The following is a 21,189-nucleotide window of genomic DNA, read 5'->3' as shown; positions in this document are numbered from 1 at the left end:
GACAAGAACAGTTCAACTTTTTTTACTTGAAATGTGAGTTTACACAGGGAAACTGAATGTCATGTAGGTGGATAAAAAAAAATCATTATGAAATAACAAATCACACAAAACGGTGTGGGATGTATTTGCAAAAATAGCCCAAGCGTTCCACTAAATCCAAACCTTGACATACAGAGGCACCTCACTCTTAAATAGTTTCATTTAAAGAATGAGAGTAATTAGTTATAAATATCAAGGCGCATATACTTTTTCCAAAAGCAAGTATAAATGTGTTGTTGATACAATTACAAAATTAAAAGTATATTAGCCCAAACAAAATCAAGCAGAAATACAAAGACAGATGATATTGGCAAACCATGACAGTGGCACGATGAACAGATAAAAAGCACATTCAACTTGAAAGTAATAGGCACTAGTTCATTCATTTCTGGCACACTAATACCATCCCTATGAATCTCAGCACTCCTGATTTATTTTAAAGCACAAGTGGCAATGGCCACTAACCTATTGAACTTTTCCATTATAATTTTAAGATATTAGGATCATTTATTCCGTCTTGACATAACATACACTGACAATATTGTTGCAGGTTTTAAATGAACTACATCAAGCCTTTGCTGCATGCTCAGGTCTCATGGCTACAAGGGTTGGATTTGATATATTTTACTGGGATTACATATCTCTGACTATATTGTCTGGATGTTGCAATGGCATATTAATCTAATGGTGGAAAGCGATAGAATTAACTAACCAAACCAGAAGTAGATCTGGATTGAGATTGTGACTACTGCCATTGACTGGCGCAGCTCAACATCACTAGCCAGCCCTGAAACAGATGTGATAGTCGATACAGGTTAAAACCATAGTTATGATTAGGTCTGGGATGGGGCTTTGGCCTGTTTCTACCAGTCACCTGTGTTATCAACATAAAAACATCAACACTCAAATGTCCTGTTATGAAACCATCTAAAAAATACTTTGGAGAATTAGCTTTGCAGTAGAGGTTTTGAATCTTTTAAAAATATATTCAAATCAATAGAAAACAAATACTGAATATGGATATTTGGAAAATGAACTCTTTAAATAATGATTTGAATAAATAATGTCAAACATTTCAATACATTCTAGTTCATTCACAAGAGGAAAAAACTATGATTTGACAAAACTTCGCAAAATGTTCACAATTCTTTAACATTAAGGGAACATTTTACCTGCACAGCATCATCATAGAGATCTCTGACAAAGGCATCTGTTGAGAACAGACTGCAAAAAGAGAAATTTGTACAAACACTTCAACCTGAGGGAGGTGAAAAAATAGACGGAGAGAAGCATTTTGTGAAGACTTATTGACTGATTGCTGAACAGACACACTGAGGCAGATGAGAGTGCCCTCTGGTGGCACCGGGATGCTGGAGCTCAGCTGTTTTCTTTGGCATTCCCTCTAGGCTTCCGCCTCCCAGCCCTGCCTGGCCCCTTTAGATCCTCTCCACACAGACACACACCATGTTGCTTCAGCTGTTCAGATCATGTTCCTCATGATAGTAAGACGAAAGACGAATTTGACTTTGTCTTTGTTATAGTTTATTCCTTAATTCATGGTAAAAGTAATCTTGGTTGATAAAGTGCCGCATTGTAATGTTGGTCTGCCTCTGTGCTGATCAGAGGGCCACACAGTGCCTCCTGCTGACCAGGCCAGCCTCAGTAGCAACCCTCCCTCCAGTTATCTCCTTCTCGTCCACCATTGTAGGTCCGAGGGGCAGGTAGAGACCTGAGGAAGAGAAGAACCAGAGAAACAGATTAGTTCTGTGAGGCATTAGGCAAGACTAAAAAGGTCTGATAACTATACTTGCCTTGAAGCTGTTTGTAATGTGTGTACCTACCTGCGTACTGGCTGGGCCAGTTTGCTGCGAGGCACGGGGATGCCACCTCCCCCCCCCACTCCTGCACTGGGCCGGGGCAGGCCGCTGCGTGCTGGGCCTAGGGAGCGTGTGGGGGTGGAGGCTCCAGAGCCAGGGGTAGACGTGGCCTTCACAGGTTGCCTCAGGGCCAGGGGAGACGGAGTGGCCGGGGTTCGCAGCTTACTGGGAGAAGGGACTGGACGAGCAAGAGACGGGTCAGTACAGTACACTATATTATGAACAGATGGAATAGAGGATGACACTTCACTATACACACAACAGAGATCTACATCATTCTCAGTGTTTCACCACTGAGCAATTAACAACAATGATCAGAGGCACGTATGAGAAATAACATGTAGACTATTACCTAATATGTATTCAGAATAATTCTTTAAATAATTTGATAACGGAATTTTGCATTAAATTACAAGACCCATGAAACCAAGGAAAAGGAAACAATGAATGAAGATAAGAGGCCTTGTATTAAGTATTTACACAGACTACAAAGAACCACTATAATAGTTGATGTGTAGGATGGATGAGGCACACATGCCCTCCAGCGATAGGGAGGGCACAGATAATACCACAACATTAACACACCATGAAACCACAAACACAGTATATAAAAGTTGGGAGCATGATCAGTGAATACTCACTGAAATCACCTTCTTCTCCAAAGCAACAGGAAAGATGGACTAAACAAAGATGAAGATAGGAGAGATTTGACTTCATTCAAAACAGCAGGAGAAAGTGCAATAGATGACATGGATGGAAAAATATCTCTGGACTAAGAAACAGCCTTGAGGTCTGTGAGCCCAAAGCCATTCCAGAACCACAGGGTTTCTCAGCAGGTTCTCCCCATCACCAGTAGGGGAGATACGAGTTCTGTTCCAGACAAGACCCAGCAACACCATGGAGACACTCAAACTTTCAAGACCACACTGCCAACCAGAAGCTGCCTACCCTGACCATCCTAGAAAACAATTACTTGGCTGGCACATTTTCTGGCACTTTATATTTGGTTGAGTGCATGCAGGTACGTCACACAGGCAGGCACACAGCCAACCAGTCACAGTAAAACACTAAATGATTTACGTTCGGTAAAGAATGTGGTTGTGTGTATTACTGAGGATGTGTGAGTATGTAGGAACTTTAACTCGTAAGGTGAATGATCCCAGGCACTGGCAGGCTTTTACCTCGCAGAGAAGAAGGGCTTTGGAGGTGCTGTTTGGGTTTCGGGGACTGTAAGGATCGAGGGGGAATTCCTGTTTGGGAGGAGCGAGGGGGAGTCGAGTACCGGGAGTGGAGTGGAGTGGAGGAGTGCTGGGCTACTGGGAGAAATGGAGATGACAGTTGGGGAGAGAGAGTCAGCCCTTACTCTGGCCTGCTGTACTGTTATGGTTACTGGACCAGGGAAAGGAGATTATAGAGTTGAGCCAGGCAGCCGAAGAGGATGGAGGGGTGTGTCAGTGAGGCAGGTCAGCCATTGTAAAAACCAGCCAAGCCTGGCTTAGTGAGTATCATTCTCAGGCAAAGGTGTAATAGCAGCCTGAAAAACTAGGGGGTGCTGCAGCCAGACATTCACAGTCCAGAGAGATTGCCAGGGGTAAAGTACTGAAGTCAAGCTGGGCCAACACTAGGCCAAACCACAGCCAGTGCCTCGGCAGAAAGAGAGGTGTGGGTGAAAGGCAGCACATGCTCTGCAGTCAGATAGAGAGAGGCAGGGATAGTGATGTCAATGCACACCACACCCAGAAGAAGCCCTGAAAGGTAAAGGAGATGACCCCTATTATCAGCCAGTGTCAAGAGCGAAACAATACAACAGTGATATAGTCCAGGATAGTACAGAACATATGTATATTGCACATATAGTACAAGTCAAAAGTTTGGACACACCTACTCATTCAAGAGTTTTTCTTTATTTTTTACCATTTTCTACATTGTAGAATCATAGTGAAGACAAACTATGAAATGACACAAATGGAATCATGTAGTAACCAAAAAAGTGTTAAACAAATCAAAATATATTTGAGATTCTTCAAATAGCCACCCTTTGCTTTGATGACAGCTTTGCACAATCTTGGCATTCTCTCAACCAGCATCATGAGGTGCATTGGGGTGCACCTGGAATGCATTTCAATTAACAGGTGTGCCTTATTAAAAGTTAATTGGTGGAATTTCTTTCCTTCTTAATGCATTTGAGCCAATCAGTTGTGTTGTGACAAGGTAGGGGTGGTATACAGAAGATAGCCCTATTTGGTAAAAGATCTAGTCCATATTATGACAAGAACAGCTCAAATAAGCAAAGAGAAACGACAGTCCATCATTACTTTAAGACATGAAGGTCTTGAAATTTTCAAGAACTTTAAACGTTTCTTCAAGTGCAGTTTTAAAAACCATCAAGCTCTATGATGAAACTGGCTCTCATGAGGACCGCCACAGGAAAGGAAGACCCAGAGTTACCTCTGCTGCAGAGGATAACTTCATTAGAGTTACCAGCCTCAGAAATTACACACTTCAAGTAACAGACACATCTCAACATCAACTGTTCAGAGGAGACTGTGAATCAGGCCTTCATGGTCAAATTCCTGCAAAGAACTCACTACTAAAGGACACCAATAATAAGAAGAAACTTGCTTGGGCCAAGAAACATGAGCAATGGACATTAGACCAGTGACAATCTGTCCTTTGGTTTGATGAGTCCAAATGTGAGATTTTTGATTCCAACCTCCGTGTCTTTGTTAGACGCAGAGTATGTGAATGGATGATCTCCGCATGTGTGGTTCCCACCGTGAAGCATGGAGGAGGAGATGGTGTGATGGTGCTTTGCAGTGAAACAGTCTGTGATTTATTTAGAATTCAAGCCACACTTAACCAGCATGGCTACCACAGCATTCTGCAGCGATACGCCAACCATCTAGTTAGCGCTTAGTGGGACTATCATTTGTTTTTCAACAGGACAATGACCCAACACACACCTCCAGGCTGTGTAAGGGCTATTTGACCAAGGAGAGTGATGAGTGCTGCATCAGATGACCTGTCCTCCACAATCACCCAACCTCAACCCACTTGAGATGGTTTGGGATGAGTTGGAACGCAGAGTGAAGTAAAAGCAGTCAACAAGGGCTCAGCATATGTGAACTCCTTCAAGACTGTTGGAAAAGCATTCCAGGTGAAGCTGGTTGAGAGAATGCCAAGAGTGTGCAAAGCTGTCATCAAGGCAAAGGGTGGCTGCTTTGAAGAATCTCAAATATAAAATATATTTTGATTTGTTTAACACTTTTGGTTACTACATGAATCCATATGTTATTTAATAGTTTTGATGTCTTCACTATTATTCTACAATGTAGAAAACATTCAAAATAAAGAAAAACCCTTGAGTGGGTGTGATTAGACAGTAAGAGATTTTAACTATGATAATTCAGTTGGTGGCGATATCATACTCAGTTCTCTCTGCATTCTAAATCCTCACAATAATCTACTTTTAAATCTGGATTATAATTGATTTGGATAAAAAGGAGAAGAATGCACAGAAGGAGAAATTATTCAAATAGTGAAATGAATCAAAAGGAGAGAGAATCCACAAACCATCAAAGCCAAGACAGTACAAATCAATAGAGGTTTAATAAGGGGGAGCCTGAGAGGGATGTATGGTATACCCACTCACACACTGACTAGCTACATCACAAAACTATAACACTACACATTATTCCTTTCATAACATTTGTGATGTTGAGAAACAAAAATGTTATGTCAATACACAAGAGAGAATAATATGAAAATGACAGACTGTCTCAGATTGCTATTACTGAGTGAACACGCGATATGATAAACATTGTGTGTGTGTGTGTAGTACTCACTGGCAGACTGACTGACTGCCTGGTGTCTGGGTGAGCCTCCATTTGGCACTTGCAGGTTGGACTCAAAGCTCCTGCTGTTCTTGACGGGCTCTGGGCCCTGCTGTGCCACGTTGGAGCGGGTCAGGTTAGGAAGACTCCGCCTCAGCTTTTCTACAAACAACACAACAAAGGAAAACTGAAAACAGGACTGAACAACTACACATTGGCCCAGAATTACACATGACCTTTGACCAGCAGTGGTCCTAATTTGAATCAGACTATATAATTTAATCACATAATTTGTCCTTCAGATAACTATGAACAAAACCATTTCCCATCTAGAGGTAGTCCTGAGGTGTAGTGAGCCAGCGTCTCCTTACCTTCGTTCTTCACCACGTTGGTCTGCAGGTCTTGGGGGGTGTGGCTTTGCAGGGAGTGACGTGGTGCCTGCAGCCGGCTGATGATTGGCTGCGGGGAGCCTCGGCTGTGGGGGTGGCTGTACTCCAGGGAGCGTGCGGGGGAACGGGAGCGGGGAGAGTTTCTGGGGGAGGCGTGAGGGGAGTGTCTGGGGGAGGGGGAAAAGCGGTTTGAGGGGATGTGGAAGGCGGGGTGTACAGCCTCCTCATCGTCCTCTAGACTGTGGGCGTCCAGTTCCTGGTCACTGAAGGTGCTGCGTCTCAGAGAGTGGCAGGACGAACCAGAGCTCCGTCTGGACGCTGTGGCAGCATAGTCCTGCCGAAGACCTGGAAACACACACACAGACGGTTAGACATACACCGCTTGTAGTGTGTACTGAGAAAGACAGTTTAAACACACCGCATCACTGACTGGGGGGTAAATGTTTTTCCCAGACAAACAGACAGAGTTAGAAGATGGTACGTACTCTCCTCCTGCATGCGAGCCAGGATTTGTACATCAGTGACGTCGTTGAGCTTGTATGTGGTGGAGGATCCTACAGAGTCCTCGTCCATCTCTGAGGTGCTCAGCTCACTGTCTATTGAAGACTGAGGGCTGACCGCTGGGGGGTTCCTTTCGCTCTCTACTGAGCCACCACGCTGCTGCTGGTGAGCTGCTGGGACACACACATTAGGTGTTCATACTGGTCCAACACACACACACACACACGTGTAGGTCTAAACCAAGCTGTCAACTAAAGCGTATGTTTTAACATAAAGAACAAGAGAGAGGGCCACGGAAGGAGAGTTAAAGACAGGCTTTATATGCTAGTGTACAGTACCCTGGTTGACGGGGGGCATCAGCTGCTGTCTGACGATGGGCACCCTGCTGGGGGTGGAGGAGGGGGAGTTGAAGCCACTGCTGTAGGGGCTGTTAGCTGTGTTTGTGCAGTATGGGCTTCCGTAGTTAACCTGGGGACTGTAGGGACATCCATACAGGCTCCTACGCTTGTTTGCTGTGGAGAGAATTCAAGTCAAAGTTTATTGGTCATGTACTCCTATTTTCAGATGTTATGGCTGGTGCAGGAAAATGCTTATGTTACTAGCACCAACAGTGCATTAGAATGTCTCACAAATACAATACAAATAATACATAAAGAAGAATTGCCATAAACATACTGTGATAAAGCCTATATCTTCATCACATAAGGTCCTGTTGTACAGCCATCAAGCTACATCGTAATAACCAGTCATTCACTGAGATAATATGGGAAGTCATTGCAGGCATTACCGGTTGCCCCCTCACAAGCTGCATTATACCAACCACTGACACAAACACTAAATGTGACCAGTACATAGTACACTGGCACACACAAGTTCTCTCTGAGTCCTCTCCTCTGTAGTGTGTTGACAGTGGTGCACATTTTAGAGTCACTTAAAACACATGGCAGGCGTGGGCGTCTTTATGACGGACTGGAGAAAGAGTTAACAATACGGTCTATTCACTCAGTAGTACACAGTGAGAGCAGCACTGTGATATCTATCCAGCTCTCCACAGAGACTCTATACACCCAGTCAGTTAGTCAGTCCCATGGAGGCAGGCTCACCATGGACCCTCCCTTAGCTGAGTCATTAGACCAGGCCTGGCTGGCTGCTCTGACAGAGATACAATGCATTAGCCAATAGCCATTACTGTTGACTGTTGTACTGCAGCCCCACTCAGCTCAGCCCGCAGTGCTGCATACACTCCAATCTCCAGGGCCACTCGTTTGCTCATCACTCTCTCTCCCTTCTTCCCCTGTCTAGATGCGTTTACACAGCTGGGTGGTGACTGGAAAGTAGCCTTTAATGATCAACTCGCTCTCCTTTCTGTTTGAGTTTATTGTTACAGGGACAGTGCACATTAATCAACGTTTCAGTAAAAGTGCCGGTTTTAGCCAGCCGGTTGATTTTCAATCACAGTCCCTGGGCAGGTTATCAAAAACACTTACAATGCAGACAAACAAACAATGAGCAGTGAGCACATGCAGCGCAACATAGAAGAAACAACACATTCTCTCCCTCCTACCCTCTCAAAATAACATGTCCACTCAACTCACTCACTCACTTCCTTAGAGATCAGCCACTGAGGAATACTAGGATCACAACATGACACTACCACAGAACCACCTGCACACTTAGGCCTTAACCAGGGACACAAGTACTCTTCTTACACACTTCTTGGTCACTTTGTCCTCTGTGGATTCGCAGATAAGCTCATGATAAGTGTCTAACATATCTAAAACAGTGACCTCACCAGAGACAAATGTGTCTGTAGTTCAGATTATGTCCAAACTCTTAGTGCTGACAGAGCTAGTTATAGCTGAGATATGTTGTGTTATGGGATGATCAACAGTATACCTATAGGCCTACAGGATATAGGTCCTCACACTCCGAGAGAGCAGACAGAGATCCAACACAGTGAGCTACCAGCCTCTGAGTTGCACCTCCATGGGTCTGTGTCATCTGTGACCCAGAAAACAACCCCTGGCAACACATTGTTGAGGTCAACCTCTGGTGGTCCCAATGGGGAGATTACTGCAGTTAAAAACCACAAGGAAAGGACAGAGTTTCCGAGGGTGCATTCAGAGCTGTTCCCCATGTATCCAATGGTGCCAGGCTAGCCAGGGGTGAATGAGTTAAGGGCTAGGAGGTGATTAGATGGAACAGTAAATCAGTAGGAGTAACAGACAGTCAGACTGCTGGCTCCCTCTCAGCAGGGATCTGCAGCACTGGGACAAATTAAAATAGTGTTGTCCTAAAACAAACCATGTTAAAAAAAAATATTAAAATAATCCCAGAAACCTAAATAATGGTTAACATTTATATACCTATCATACAGAGGTGCTTACTCAACATTTAACACTTGCTCCCTCCATGCTAAAACCATCCCGTAACACTACGAAGTTGAGGAAATGCAGGAAAGCTAATTCAGGAGTAGGGTTGCAAAGGGTCAAATTTTCCGGTAAATTTCCAGAATTTTTCCATGGGAAGTTAAGCCCGGGTATTTTGCTTAAATTAATTTTAAAAAGGTTTGCTTTTTTTGTGGGATACACGTAAGGCAATTCTAGGTCTTGTGGCATATTTTGGTTAAACTATCCCCAATTCAATGGAATTGCAACCCTCTGCATGCACAGTGCACTCTTCCATCACATGTACAGCTGATTCTCAAGATCTTGCACACTAATGAGATGTTATTGAGCCCACACTATTATACTGTCTGAGCCAAGGACTACATGCCTTCTGGTAAGTTTTGATTACAATACTGGGTGGGGTGAATACATTTTATATGACATTTGTTAACTAGTAAATAGTAGCCTACACCGAAATGTGTTTAAATCATTTCTAACTTTCTAACTAACGATTTCTGCTAGTTAGTTTTTGCTACCATGTCGGTTTTAACTTACTTGACCCTGCACATGGAATTGTGTGTGTGTATGTATGTATATATATATATATATATATATATATATATATATATATATATATATATATATATATATATATATATATATATATATATATATATATATATATATATATATATATATATATATATATATATATATATATATATATATATTATTAGGAAATAAATGTGTAAAAAAAAACATATATATATATTTTACACATTTATTTCCTCATGTTTACAGGAAAATGCCACGGGCACTATCTGATGTGTGGAGACATTTCACTGCAGCGAATGTAGAAGAAAAAGCTGTGTACATTTGCAAATACTGTGCCAAATCATACACTACCGTTCAGAACCTTGGGGTCACTTAGAAATGGCCTTGTTTTTGAAAGAAAAGCTAATTTTTTGTCCATTAAAATAACATCAAATTGATCCGAAATACAGTGTAGACATTGTTAATGTGGTAAATGACTATTGTACTGCTATGTTCTTTGCCCAGCATACACCCCTCCAACCAGACATGCTTTATCTACTCATTTGCTGGATGCAGAGTTCAAGTTAAGGTCAAACAAATCATGGAGAAGGCAGACTGTATTGCAATGATCTCTGATGGGTGGTTGAATGTTCGTGGGCAAGGAATAATTAACTACATCGCCACCCCTCAACCAGTATTTTACAAGAGCACAGACACAAGGGACAACAGACACACCGGTCTCTACATTGCAGATGAGCTGAAGGCAGTCATCAATGACCTTGGATCACAGAAGGTATTTGCACTGGTGACAAACAATGCTGCGAACATGAAGGCCGCTTGGTCTAAAGTGGAGGAGTCCTACCCTCACATCACACCCATTGGCGATGCTGCTCATGCATTGAATCTGCTCCTCAAGGACATCATGGCACTGAAAACAATGGATACACTCTACAAGAGAGCCAAGGAAATGATTAGGTATGTGAAGGGTCATCAAGTTATAGCAGCAATCTACCTCACCAAGCAAAGTGAGAAGAATAAGAGTACCACATTGAAGCTGCCCAGCAACACCCGTTTGCGGAGGGGAAGGAGTGTCTCCAAAAAAAATGGCCATATCACAGTCTGCCGATATGGACAGCCCCATCAAGAGGATCCTCCTGGATTATGTATTTTAGGAGAGAGTGGTAAGCAGCCTGAAACCTATAGCAGTAGCCATTGCATGGATTGAGGGAGACAATGCCATCCTGTCTGATGTTCAGACTCTGCTTGCAGATGTAAGAGAAGAAATCCGTACTGCCCTGCCCACTTCCCTATTGCTCCAAGCAGAGGAAACTGCAGTTCTGAAATACATCAAGCGTGAAGACTTATGCCTGATGCCCATACACGCCACAGTGTACATGCTGGACCCCAAGTATGCTGGCAAGAGTATCCTGTCTGGTGCAGAGATCAACAAGGCCTATGGTGTCATCACTACCGTGTCTCACCACCTTGGCCTGGAAGAGGGCAAGGTTCTTGGCAGTCTGGCGAAGTACACTTCCAAGCAAGGGCTTTGGGATGGAGATGCAATATGGCAGTCGTGCCAACACATCTCATCAGCCACCTGGTGGAAGGGACTTTGTGGATCTGAGGCTCTTTCCCCTGTTGCCTCCATCATACTCTAAATCCCACCAACATCAGCTGCCTCAGAGTGCAACTGGTCCTTGTTTGGGGGAACACACACCAAAGAACACAACAGGCTGACCAATACAAGGGTTGAAAAATTGGTGGCCATCTGGGCAAATCTGAGGCTTTTTCTCATCCTCAACAAGGTTGGAAAGTGTCAGTGAAGATGAGGCCTCAGAATCTGATGATCAAGAGGAGGACATTGAGAAGGTCCAGGGAGAAGACATGGAAGCCTGAGAGGAAGACAACCAAAGCTTTAGTTTCTAGACTATCATTTTACGTTGAAAATGTTTTTGGGAGATGCGTTGGATCATTAAATATTCCCTTTCCTTTGTTGTTCAGTGAAATCATCCCATGTGAAGAGTCAACTCATTTAATTAAAGTTAATTTTACATTTCTATTGGAAGGATTTAATCATTTGTAATCATGTCTACTTATGATAAGGTAAAAGGTTTATGTTTCTGTCTCCATATGATATGGTAAAAATATCCAATGCAAAAAACATCTACATTTAAATGGTATTAATATTAATTCCCATATATTCCCGTTAATTCTCACAGAAGGTTTCCATCTCTGAATATTGGGTGGGGTGTCGCTAGTTACATATCGGGATATTATTTTTAACGATATATCGTATAGTTTTGACAATATTATTTTTGCGCTAGTTGGCTGTAGTTGCCCCAAAAGTCTATTTTTCCTTCATAGATTGTTCTTCATCTTTTTAAATTGGGAGCCAATTTGTTTTCAACACTTTCATTTCCCTGACTGATCAAAACAAATTTTTTTATGGCTCTCTCTTGTCCCTCTGCAATAGACACATGGTGGGTAACATGTTTGGAACATTGAATAGCAATTGGTACCTAAGTATGGTGAGGTCCCTTGCCCTAATAACCACTATTTCCATTCATCTTTGCCAAGAGACTAGCAGTAATAAAAGCTCTTTCCCAGCTGATGGTTTGACTGCAGAACCTCCAGTTTCCAGTGGAATTAGCTTAGACAGCATAAAGTCTGTAACCAACAGAAAAAAGGATTGTTTGGTCTAATTAAACAGCTAAGCTAGACAAAGGAAATGTAAACAATACAAAGTGAAAAATAAAAGGTTCTTGAGACGGACTGGGATAGCTACACTACATGGCTAAAAGTAGGTGGACAACCATTCAAATGAGTGGAGTTGGCTATTTAAGCCACACCTGTTGCTGATAAAATCGAACACACAGCCATGCAATCTCCATAGAGAAACATTGTCAGTAGAATGACCCGTACTGAATAGCATCATAGTGATGCCACCTTTCCAACAAGTCAGTTCGTCAAATTTCTGCCCTGCTACATCTGCCCCGGTCAACTGTAATTGTGAAGTGGAAACATATAGGAGCAACAACGGCTCAGCCGCAAAGTGGTAGGACACACATGGTCACAGGACTACCGAGAGCTGAAGTGCGTAGCGCAAATCGTCTGTCCTCAGTTGCAACACTCACTACCGAGTTCCAAACTGCCCCTGGAAGCAACGGCAGCACAATAACTGTTAGTTGGGAGCTTCATGAAATGGGTTTCCATGGCCGAGCAGCCGCACACAAGACTAAGATTACCATGCGCAATGCCAAGCGTCGGTTGGAGTGGTGTAAAGCTCGCCGCCTTTGGACTCTCGAGCAGTGGAAACACGTTCTCTGCAGTGATGAAGCATGCTTTACCATCTGACCGTCCAAAGGACTAATCTGGGTTTGGCGGATGCCAGGAGACCGCTACCTGCCCGAAAGCAGTGCCAACTGTAAAGTTTGGTGGATGAGGGGCTGTTTTTCATGGTTCAGGCTAGGTCCCTTAGTTCCAGTGAAGGGAAATCTTAACACTACAGCATATAATGATATTATAGACGATTCTGTGCTTCCAACACTTTGTGGCAACAGTTTGGGGAAGGCCCGCCTGTTTCAGCATGACAATGCTCCTGTGCACAAAGCAAGGTCCATACAGAAATGGTTTGTCGAGATTGGTGTGGAAGAACTTGACCGGCCTGCACAGAGCCCCCACCTCATCTCCATCGAACACCTTTGGGATGAATTGGAAAGGCAACTGTGAGCGAGGCCTAATCGCCCAACATTATTGACCGACCTCATTAATGCTCTTGTGGCTGAATGGAAGCAAGTCCCCGCAGCAATGATCCAACACCTAGAGGAAAGCCTTCATAGAAGAGTGGAGGCTGTTACAGCAGCAAAGTGGGGAATCAACTCAAAATCAAATCAAATGTATTTGTCACATACACATGGTTAGCAGATGTTAATGCGAGTGTAGCGAAATGCTTGTGCTTCTAGTTCCGACAATGCAGTAATAACCAACGAGTAATCTAACCTAACAATTCCAAAACGAATACCTTATACACACACAAGTGTAAATGGATAAAGAATATGTACATAAAGATATATGAATGAGTGATGGTACAGAACGGCATAGGCAAGATGGAGTAGATGGTATAGAGTGCAGTATATACATATGAGATGAGTAATGTAGGGTATGTAAACAAAGTGGCATAGTTTAAAGTGGCTAGTGATACATGTATTACATAAATATGCAGTAGATGATATAGAGTACAGTATATACATATACATATGAGATGAGTAATGTAGGGTATGTAAACATTATAAACATTATATTAAGTAGCATTGTTTAAAGTGGCTAGTGATATATTTTTTACTCCATATTAATGCCCATGATTTTGGAATGTTCGAAGAGCAGGTGTCCACATAGTGTAGCTCTTAGCATTTCACATGAGGAGCAGGCAACATAATTGTGTGGCTCAGGGAGAGAAAGAAAAACAAAAATCAGGGGAGAGAGATTAACAAGTGAACTCTAGGTCATGAAAGAACATGACCTAGAGAAGGCGGGGATATCCAATCCATTATAATTTAAGTACTGAAATTGTAACTACATGTTAGGGCGAGCATCAGAGCTATCAGCCTGGGGTTAGGGACTGACTTTCTGCTGTAGAGAAGAACTGGATGGAATCTGTGGACAGTTTTCAAAGCACAGTTCTACATGGGCTACATTCTGAATATAGCCCAGCATTACAGGTCTGGTACTGGCAGTATAGTCCCTTTCTGGGCCATGCTTCCAGTTGTATAATGTTATAACAATGACCAGAATCTAGTTTTGCAGAATTTCACAGGGACATTGAAGGCTCAAACCTCTGAAAGGATTTTCCAGAAAGCATTGAATATAATCTTATGATGTGGTCCAAATCTACGACCAACCTGTGTATTACATTAGTCATGAGCCAGACGCGATGCCCTGCTCGGTAAAATTCCTTCACCAGAACAAACACAATCCTCACACGACGCCATGGTAAAGAGAGAGGGGTGTGGTAGAAAGGAGCCAGCAGCCATAAAGGGTGTCACTGAGGAGCCCACAAACAGTACAACCACACAAGATGCATAGTACATGCCTAGGCCCGCTCTGCTTGTCATGTGGTTGACGTGCAGCCATGTCTGACAGCTGTCTATCTCTTCTTCCCTCAGGTATAGGCAGATAGAACCCAGTCACCAGGTGGGTGAACCCTTGTTAAAGGTAAAAAAACATTGCGACGAGCAGCACTGCAGAGGTTGAGATGAGTTTGGTGCAAGACTTGGCTCTCACACAGTATCTGCGCATGTGCACCGGTTTGCTTCACGCTGTTTGCAGCATGGTAGCCAGGGCACCAAAACAGCGGAGAAGTTGAGCCTTGCGGCACATCATGTGCTCGCTAAACAGATCATGTGACTTGTATCTGCTCTGTGATTGGACAACAAAGACCGCAAGACCCATGGTTAGTGTAGATTGTGGTGCTCTGAAACAGAAACTGACGGTAAAAACACGATTTCTCAACAGAGGTTGAAACATACATATCTAATGGAAACTACTTCAACGTACAAATAGTTTTGCAATCTCAGCAGTAATATCACCATGAGTTACAAGGATTGAGAATCCACTTCCCGAACCCCTAGGTGCAGCCCTATAGCCTGCACTACTGTTTTCTGCTGGCTAACGCACACCTAAATAATAATGTAGTTGATCTGTAGAACTTCCCTTTGTCCTTAGAGTGAGGTAGAGATGGGGGGGCACGGCAGTGACTGAAGCATTAGGTCATGTCCATATTTTATGGATGACATAATCCTCTCCTAACCTAGTATGATGATATCACAACCACCGATTCTCTACCTTTCGCCATTACTTCTGTGAATAGTAATACCCATTTAGTATGTTGTCACCCACCAGAGCCCCAGAGTCTCTTCTGATATAGTCTGAATTTAACTTCAGTGTACGATGCACATAAATCCACAGGAAGGGATGTGAGGGGAACTGGTCGGGTGTTGACTCTGGATGACAGGACAGATACCCCATGAGGATGCTGTCTGTCCATCCGCCTAGGGGTATGTGACTGAAGTGTTGCTAGGGCTGTAACGATTATGTAATTGAGAGTAATGATTATTTGTCATAACTGTAATTTTAGTTAAATATTTTTTTAGCTTGTAATGCATCTTTGTAAATTAACTAGGACATAATGAATACAATACAGTTTTGGTGACCCCTGTGACCCCCCCCTGTGACTTCTCCTCCCGACAGTGCTGATCTGCTCATACAATGATTACCAACTTTACCCACATCATGTAAAATTGAAAAACTGCTATTGGGTAAACTATATCTACTTGAATATGAAGTTGAATACAATATTTGTGCCAGCCTTAGGTGTTGCGTAACTACTATTGCCACCTGATCAGTGATCATTACTCAGAACACACAGGTTTGGGGATAGTGATTTTCAGCAAAATGTTGCTCAATACAATATGGGTGTTACATGAGCATACCTCCAAAAATGTAACCCATCTCACTTTAGCCGGGAGGATTTGGCGTCTTGGTATCCTGGTTGAAGGGATTGTCTATTATTATCCCATAGGGCGGTGCACAATTGGCCCAGGGTCATCCGTTTAAGGGTTTGGCCGGGGTACGCCGTCATCGTAAATAAAAAGGTGTTATTAACTGACTTCCCTAGTTAAATAAAAGGTTACAAAAATAATCTCATAATACGCAGAGGGAAACAGAAAGACACACTCATACAGGCCATGATAATGCAGCAAACACTTTCATACAGCACATATGCCTACGACAAAACAAACACATATTTGTCCTAGATGTGTGTATGATTGTGTGGAAAAGACGAGATAGAGAGAGAAGAAGAAGAGAGGAGAGAGGAAGGAGAAGAGAGTAGAGAAGCATGGTGACAGTACCTGACATGGTGACGTCCAGTCTGTGGATGAGGGAGCGCTTGGCTGACTCCATGTCAGGACTGGGATTGTCCAGAGCCTGGCGACACCACACAATGGGACTCAAGGCTTTCTGCAGTGGGCTGTTGAGCTTCGCCTCATACAGCCTGAAGGAACACAAAACATTAATTTAACACACACACACATCAATGGACATCGCACACAAAATACAAGACATCCTCTTATCTAATACATGATGGTTGATGATACAGGTTTGGTGAGTGTTATAACCTGCTTAGGCCTATATCGCATCACAGCTGCTATGGCTGATACTTAGGCCTTATACTTTGACAGAGAAAGTGCTTCAACCAGGAAGAGGAATCTGAGTCAGCAACTGTGAGCTCTGTCTCAGACACAGAGAAAAGCACTCATAACTACTGGACACAAACACCAAGGCCTACTATTAGAAAGATGTAGGCCTAGTCTACATATTTTGTACATTCTTTAGGCAACTAAAAGTATGCCACAGAGGTTTTCACCATAACATTTAAAGAATCAAAGTTCAACCATATTTATAGACCTATTGGGCCTACTCTAGTCATTAGGCCTAAATAATGCTGTGGATCCCATGGCTATGCTTTTACATAGTGCGTATAAGCCTAATTATCCTGTAAACGTGCATGGATGGATCATCCTAACTGTATTTTAGAATCAAACCCTAAAAGCAGGATGGTGCTGTGCAGTTGTTAAACCGTTGCAAATCCAGTCTGATGCTAATTCCAGGATTATGGGAATCAGTCTATGACCAGGACTGGCAAACCCTCAGTTAGTAGTATTATGGGTAATCCTGTGTTTGTGTTAATCACCAGCCAGAGGAGAGGTGTGTGTGTGTGGGGGGATTGGGTTAGTGGGGCAATAGGGAACTGGTACAGAGAGGCTATACTAAACTTCTAGGTCCTTCTTCCTCATCCAAATATAGAAAATATAATTTCTTGAACTGTAGTAGAAGACATTTCTGTATCCAATGCATTCACATAGCATTCACTGATCATGTGTTTAGGGGTTACCAGGGCCCATTCACGATTACTATCCAGACCAGTGGGGGCTGCTGAGGGTTGGAATGAATGGCTCATAATAATGGCTGGAAAGGAATAAATGGAATGGTATTAAAAACATTGTTTTCATGCGTTTGATACCATTCCATTCCCTCCATTCCAGACATTATAATGAGCCATCCTCCCCTCAGCAGTCTCTACTGATCCAGACAGTCTGGCCATCATTAGTGACTTTCCTTTCTATAGCTGGACTTCTCTGATCCTTGACCTAAAGCACAACCCATTACCATCAAGAGGCCCACTATATGCCAATAAATAACATTCCTGAAACCGTACCATGGCAGACAAGGGCCTATCTCTCAGAGAATGAGAGGCGAAGAGAGCTGGGCACTGACTGTCCTCATTATAGGCTAAAGCTTACTATGGCTCTAATAACAAAACTACATCTCATTTATAAACTGGGCTTATTTCACATCAGCTCTACAGTGAGGTCTCATGTCCCTGTAACTCTCTAAAACCGTTTGAGGGATTTCCTTGAGTTGGGATCAGCAGTGAGATTTGTGCAGCCTCACAAATCCAATCAAACATCTCAAATTTCAAGGATTAGGCTACACTTCTAAAATTGAATCTGTGTAAGGCCCTTACCCTATAACCCACAAATGCACAACAAACAATACATGATCCTGACATTCAGTGTGGTGGTTGAAACTGTGGCTGGGCCTGGCTGTCAAAACAATTTGGATACTATAACATTGTCATAATCACATAGGGGCAATTACTTTCTCTCAACCTCTTTTCATACAATTATGGCTGGTGTGGAAATTGGAAATCCTTCTAACAAAGGAGGTAACCATGGTTGTGGCTCTTGCACTTTCCCCATAGGCTTTGGCTGGGTAAACAACTTTCAATTTCACTGTGCACACTGCTCTCTTCCCACTACCATGACAATTGTCTAACATGTCACCAAAATAGTGCAACTGGCCAACATATGAACTGAACTTCCCTTATGCTGAAGACACTATATACAGTCGACTTAACAGATGACTACTAGTTTTTGTGGGTGATAATTTGACAATAAACAAGACAGCTAAAATGAAATGTTATGATTAAGGCCTAATAATAAAGGGCTGTGATTAATTAAAGCACATGAGCAACAACCACAGAACAATGAATGCCAAGTTCCAGTAATATATCATTGACGAGTATGTAACGTGACAAGAGCAGGGGGTGGTTTGACAGTTCACACATGTGATCCCCTTTCCATTTGGTTTTCATTCCAACCACCACCCCTCACTCACTCACTAATCAACAATGAACGACAGACAATCTGTCTGCAGTGTGTGTGATGACCTCAGTGTCTGTGGCCGGCGATTATTGTATTTAGAACATGACCATGCGGTACATTCCTATGCAGTAATTTCAGCGATAATTATTTACCTCCCAGGCGGTTGTCATCGTAGACAGCTAATGTCTGGAACAGCTGCGCTCGGCTTTTGAGGTGCCACATATATGGGCGCACAGGTACACTGGTTGACTGGTAGCCAAATGCATTAGGGCGTGCTGTTGTGTTCTGGCACAGCCCTCAAACTACTTGAATTACAGATGGTGTAATCGTGTTGTATCACTCACCAGCTGTCTTGATCTTCATGAAGACAATCCATGTCTTCGAGATCGAGGATTTCTACTTCATCCAATATAGAAGTTTCCCCTTCATCCATAAAACCCAGTGTTTCCCCTGCGTCAGTAAAATAGGAATTGGTGCCAGTGAAAGAGGTGGCAGCCGATGCCCCCTCGCCCTCATATGCTCTCCTGAAACTGATGCCATCATATGACAGTCTGGGACTCAAACAACGGGAGTTTTCCAAAATCCCTCCATAGCCAGTTCCGCCGAACCCCACCCCAGGGAAGCCGGCCAGCCCCGCCGCTGAGGCGGCTGATAAACGAGAGTCGTATCCTGCACTATGGGGTCTATGGTTCCCTGACACTGCTCCAGACGAAGACCGACTACGGAGCTGCTCGTTTTGTTGTTCGAGTTTCTTTACCAAGTCCTGTAGTTTCCGCACCTCTAAGTCCGCGTTGATGTTTGAGTTTATATCCTCCATAGCTAACGTTGGTTAGCGCCACCACCAGCAACACAAAATAAAAATGCCGCTGCTTGTGGTCTTTTGTTTCCTCTTTTTCGCTGGTGGTCACGATATGTTAGTCACCCTAAGCAATATTTAGGTGTTTACTGAAGACACTTTGGTGTTCAAATAAGTTATTGGGCTCATCGTCGTCGTCGTCATCTTCTCCAAATATTCATACACACAGGCAGGGTTAAGGCCATTTTTGCTGTTCCCGTCGCCAACTCTGAAAGACCAACAGGCAAGGCAAGGCTACGTCATCACGTGAAACATCGGTAACGAGCACGTAACCAAGCTCGGGTTTACAGTATCGATAATGCCACACACTGTACTGAATGGAAAGTATTGTGTGAGCTAATATACAGTACAAGGAAAATATGGTGGTTTCAGCTAACTGCTGTTAAGTATCAGCTAAATTCTGCTAACACGTTGCTTATCAAAGGTCTAGATTTCAGATTTACTTTGCTCTCCAGAACCCAAGTCATTAAGGCATTCTGCCTTATCCCAAGGATTCTCAGCTGGAAGCACTGCTTACCGGTGGGACCATGTGAACTCCAATCCCCGACGCTCGTTTCAATAATCATTGCTTGCTATAAGGGTTTCGAAAACATATGGTACTTATTTTTCATATCAGTGAGAATTAAAATAAAAAATATATACTTACTGTATGTAGCAGGTTTACACAGCTATGTCTCCAGCCGAACAACAACACTACATTAGTCCCCTCCTCTACTCCCTGTTTACCCACGACTGTGCGGCCAAGCACGACTCCAACACCATCATTAAGTTTGCTGACGACATGTAGGCCTGATCATCAACAATGATGAGACAGCCTATAGGGAGGATGTCAGAGACCTGGCAGTATGGTGCCAGAACAACAATCTCTCCCTCAACGTGAGCAAGACAAAGGAGATGATCATGGACTACAGGAAAAGAGCGCAGAACGAGACTTTCAAGTTCCTTGGTGTCCACATCACAAACAAACTATCATGGTCCAAACATACCAAAAAAGTTGTGAAGAGTGCACTCCCCCCAGGAGACTGAAAAGACTTGGCATGGGTCCCCAGATCCTGAAAATGCTCTGCAGATGCACCATCGAGAGCATCCTGACCGGTTGCATCACCACCTGGTATGGCAACTGCTCGGCACCCGACCGTAAGGAGCTACAGAGGGTAGTGCTTACAGCCCAGTACATCACTGGGACCAAACTTCCTGCCATCCAGGACCTAAATACTAGGCGGTGTCAGGCCCAAAATATTGTCAAAAACTCCAGTCACCCAAGTCATAGACTGTTCTCTCTGCTACTGTATGGCAAGCGGTACCGGAGCATCAAGTCTAGGTCCAAAAGGCTCCTTAACACCTTCTACCCCCAAGTCATAAGACTGCTGAACAATTAATCAAATGGCTACCCGGACTATTTGCATTGACAAACCCTCACTTCCCTTGTTTATACACTGCTGCTACTCGCTGTGTATTATCTATGCATAGTCACTATACCCCTACCGACATGTACAAATTACCTCAACTAACCTGTACCCCTTTGGTTCCCAAGTGGTGCAGAGGTCTA

At 43.3% G+C, this 21,189-nt stretch overlaps 1 protein-coding gene across 6 annotated transcripts; it reads right to left on the bottom strand.

The window, feature by feature from the left end:
• Nucleotides 1-6: 6 nt before the first annotated feature.
• On the bottom strand, nucleotides 7-19,881 carry slain2 (SLAIN motif family, member 2). Of its 6 annotated transcripts, none has more exons than XM_021604293.2 (10): nucleotides 19,129-19,881; nucleotides 16,469-16,611; nucleotides 6,978-7,151; nucleotides 6,624-6,809; nucleotides 6,121-6,483; nucleotides 5,762-5,911; nucleotides 3,098-3,232; nucleotides 2,558-2,596; nucleotides 1,881-2,094; nucleotides 7-1,768 (listed from the first exon to the last, which is right to left on the bottom strand). In XM_021604293.2, the coding sequence occupies exons 1-10, from the start codon at nucleotides 19,599-19,601 to the stop codon at nucleotides 1,699-1,701; spliced, it is 1,947 nt and encodes a 648-aa protein (XP_021459968.2). In that variant the 5' UTR covers nucleotides 19,602-19,881; the 3' UTR covers nucleotides 7-1,698. The 6 variants fall into 6 exon arrangements, with proteins under 6 accessions (XP_021459968.2, XP_021459969.2, XP_021459970.2 ...); XM_021604294.2 differs by having other exon boundaries at nucleotides 3,098-3,229; nucleotides 19,129-19,601; XM_021604295.2 differs by lacking the exon at nucleotides 2,558-2,596 and having other exon boundaries at nucleotides 19,129-19,601.
• Nucleotides 19,882-21,189: the final 1,308 nt, after the last annotated feature.

Source organism: Oncorhynchus mykiss, chromosome 5 (genome assembly GCF_013265735.2).
Source record: "Oncorhynchus mykiss isolate Arlee chromosome 5, USDA_OmykA_1.1, whole genome shotgun sequence".
Taxonomy (NCBI): Eukaryota; Metazoa; Chordata; class Actinopteri; order Salmoniformes; family Salmonidae; genus Oncorhynchus; species Oncorhynchus mykiss.
This window is presented reverse-complemented; position numbering and strand designations above follow the sequence as displayed.

Excerpts from the sequence above, each read along its gene's own strand:
- slain2 (XM_021604293.2), bottom strand. The coding sequence starts at position 19,601 with ATGGAGGATATAAACTCAAACATCAACGCGGACTTAGAGGTGCGGAAA. Across the intron at positions 16,612-19,128 it reads CATGAAGATCAAGACAGCTG|GCTGTATGAGGCGAAGCTCA; the intron begins GTGAGTGATACA and ends GTGTTCCTTCAG. Across the intron at positions 5,912-6,120 it reads CAACGTGGTGAAGAACGAAG|AAAAGCTGAGGCGGAGTCTT; the intron begins GTAAGGAGACGC and ends TGTTGTTTGTAG.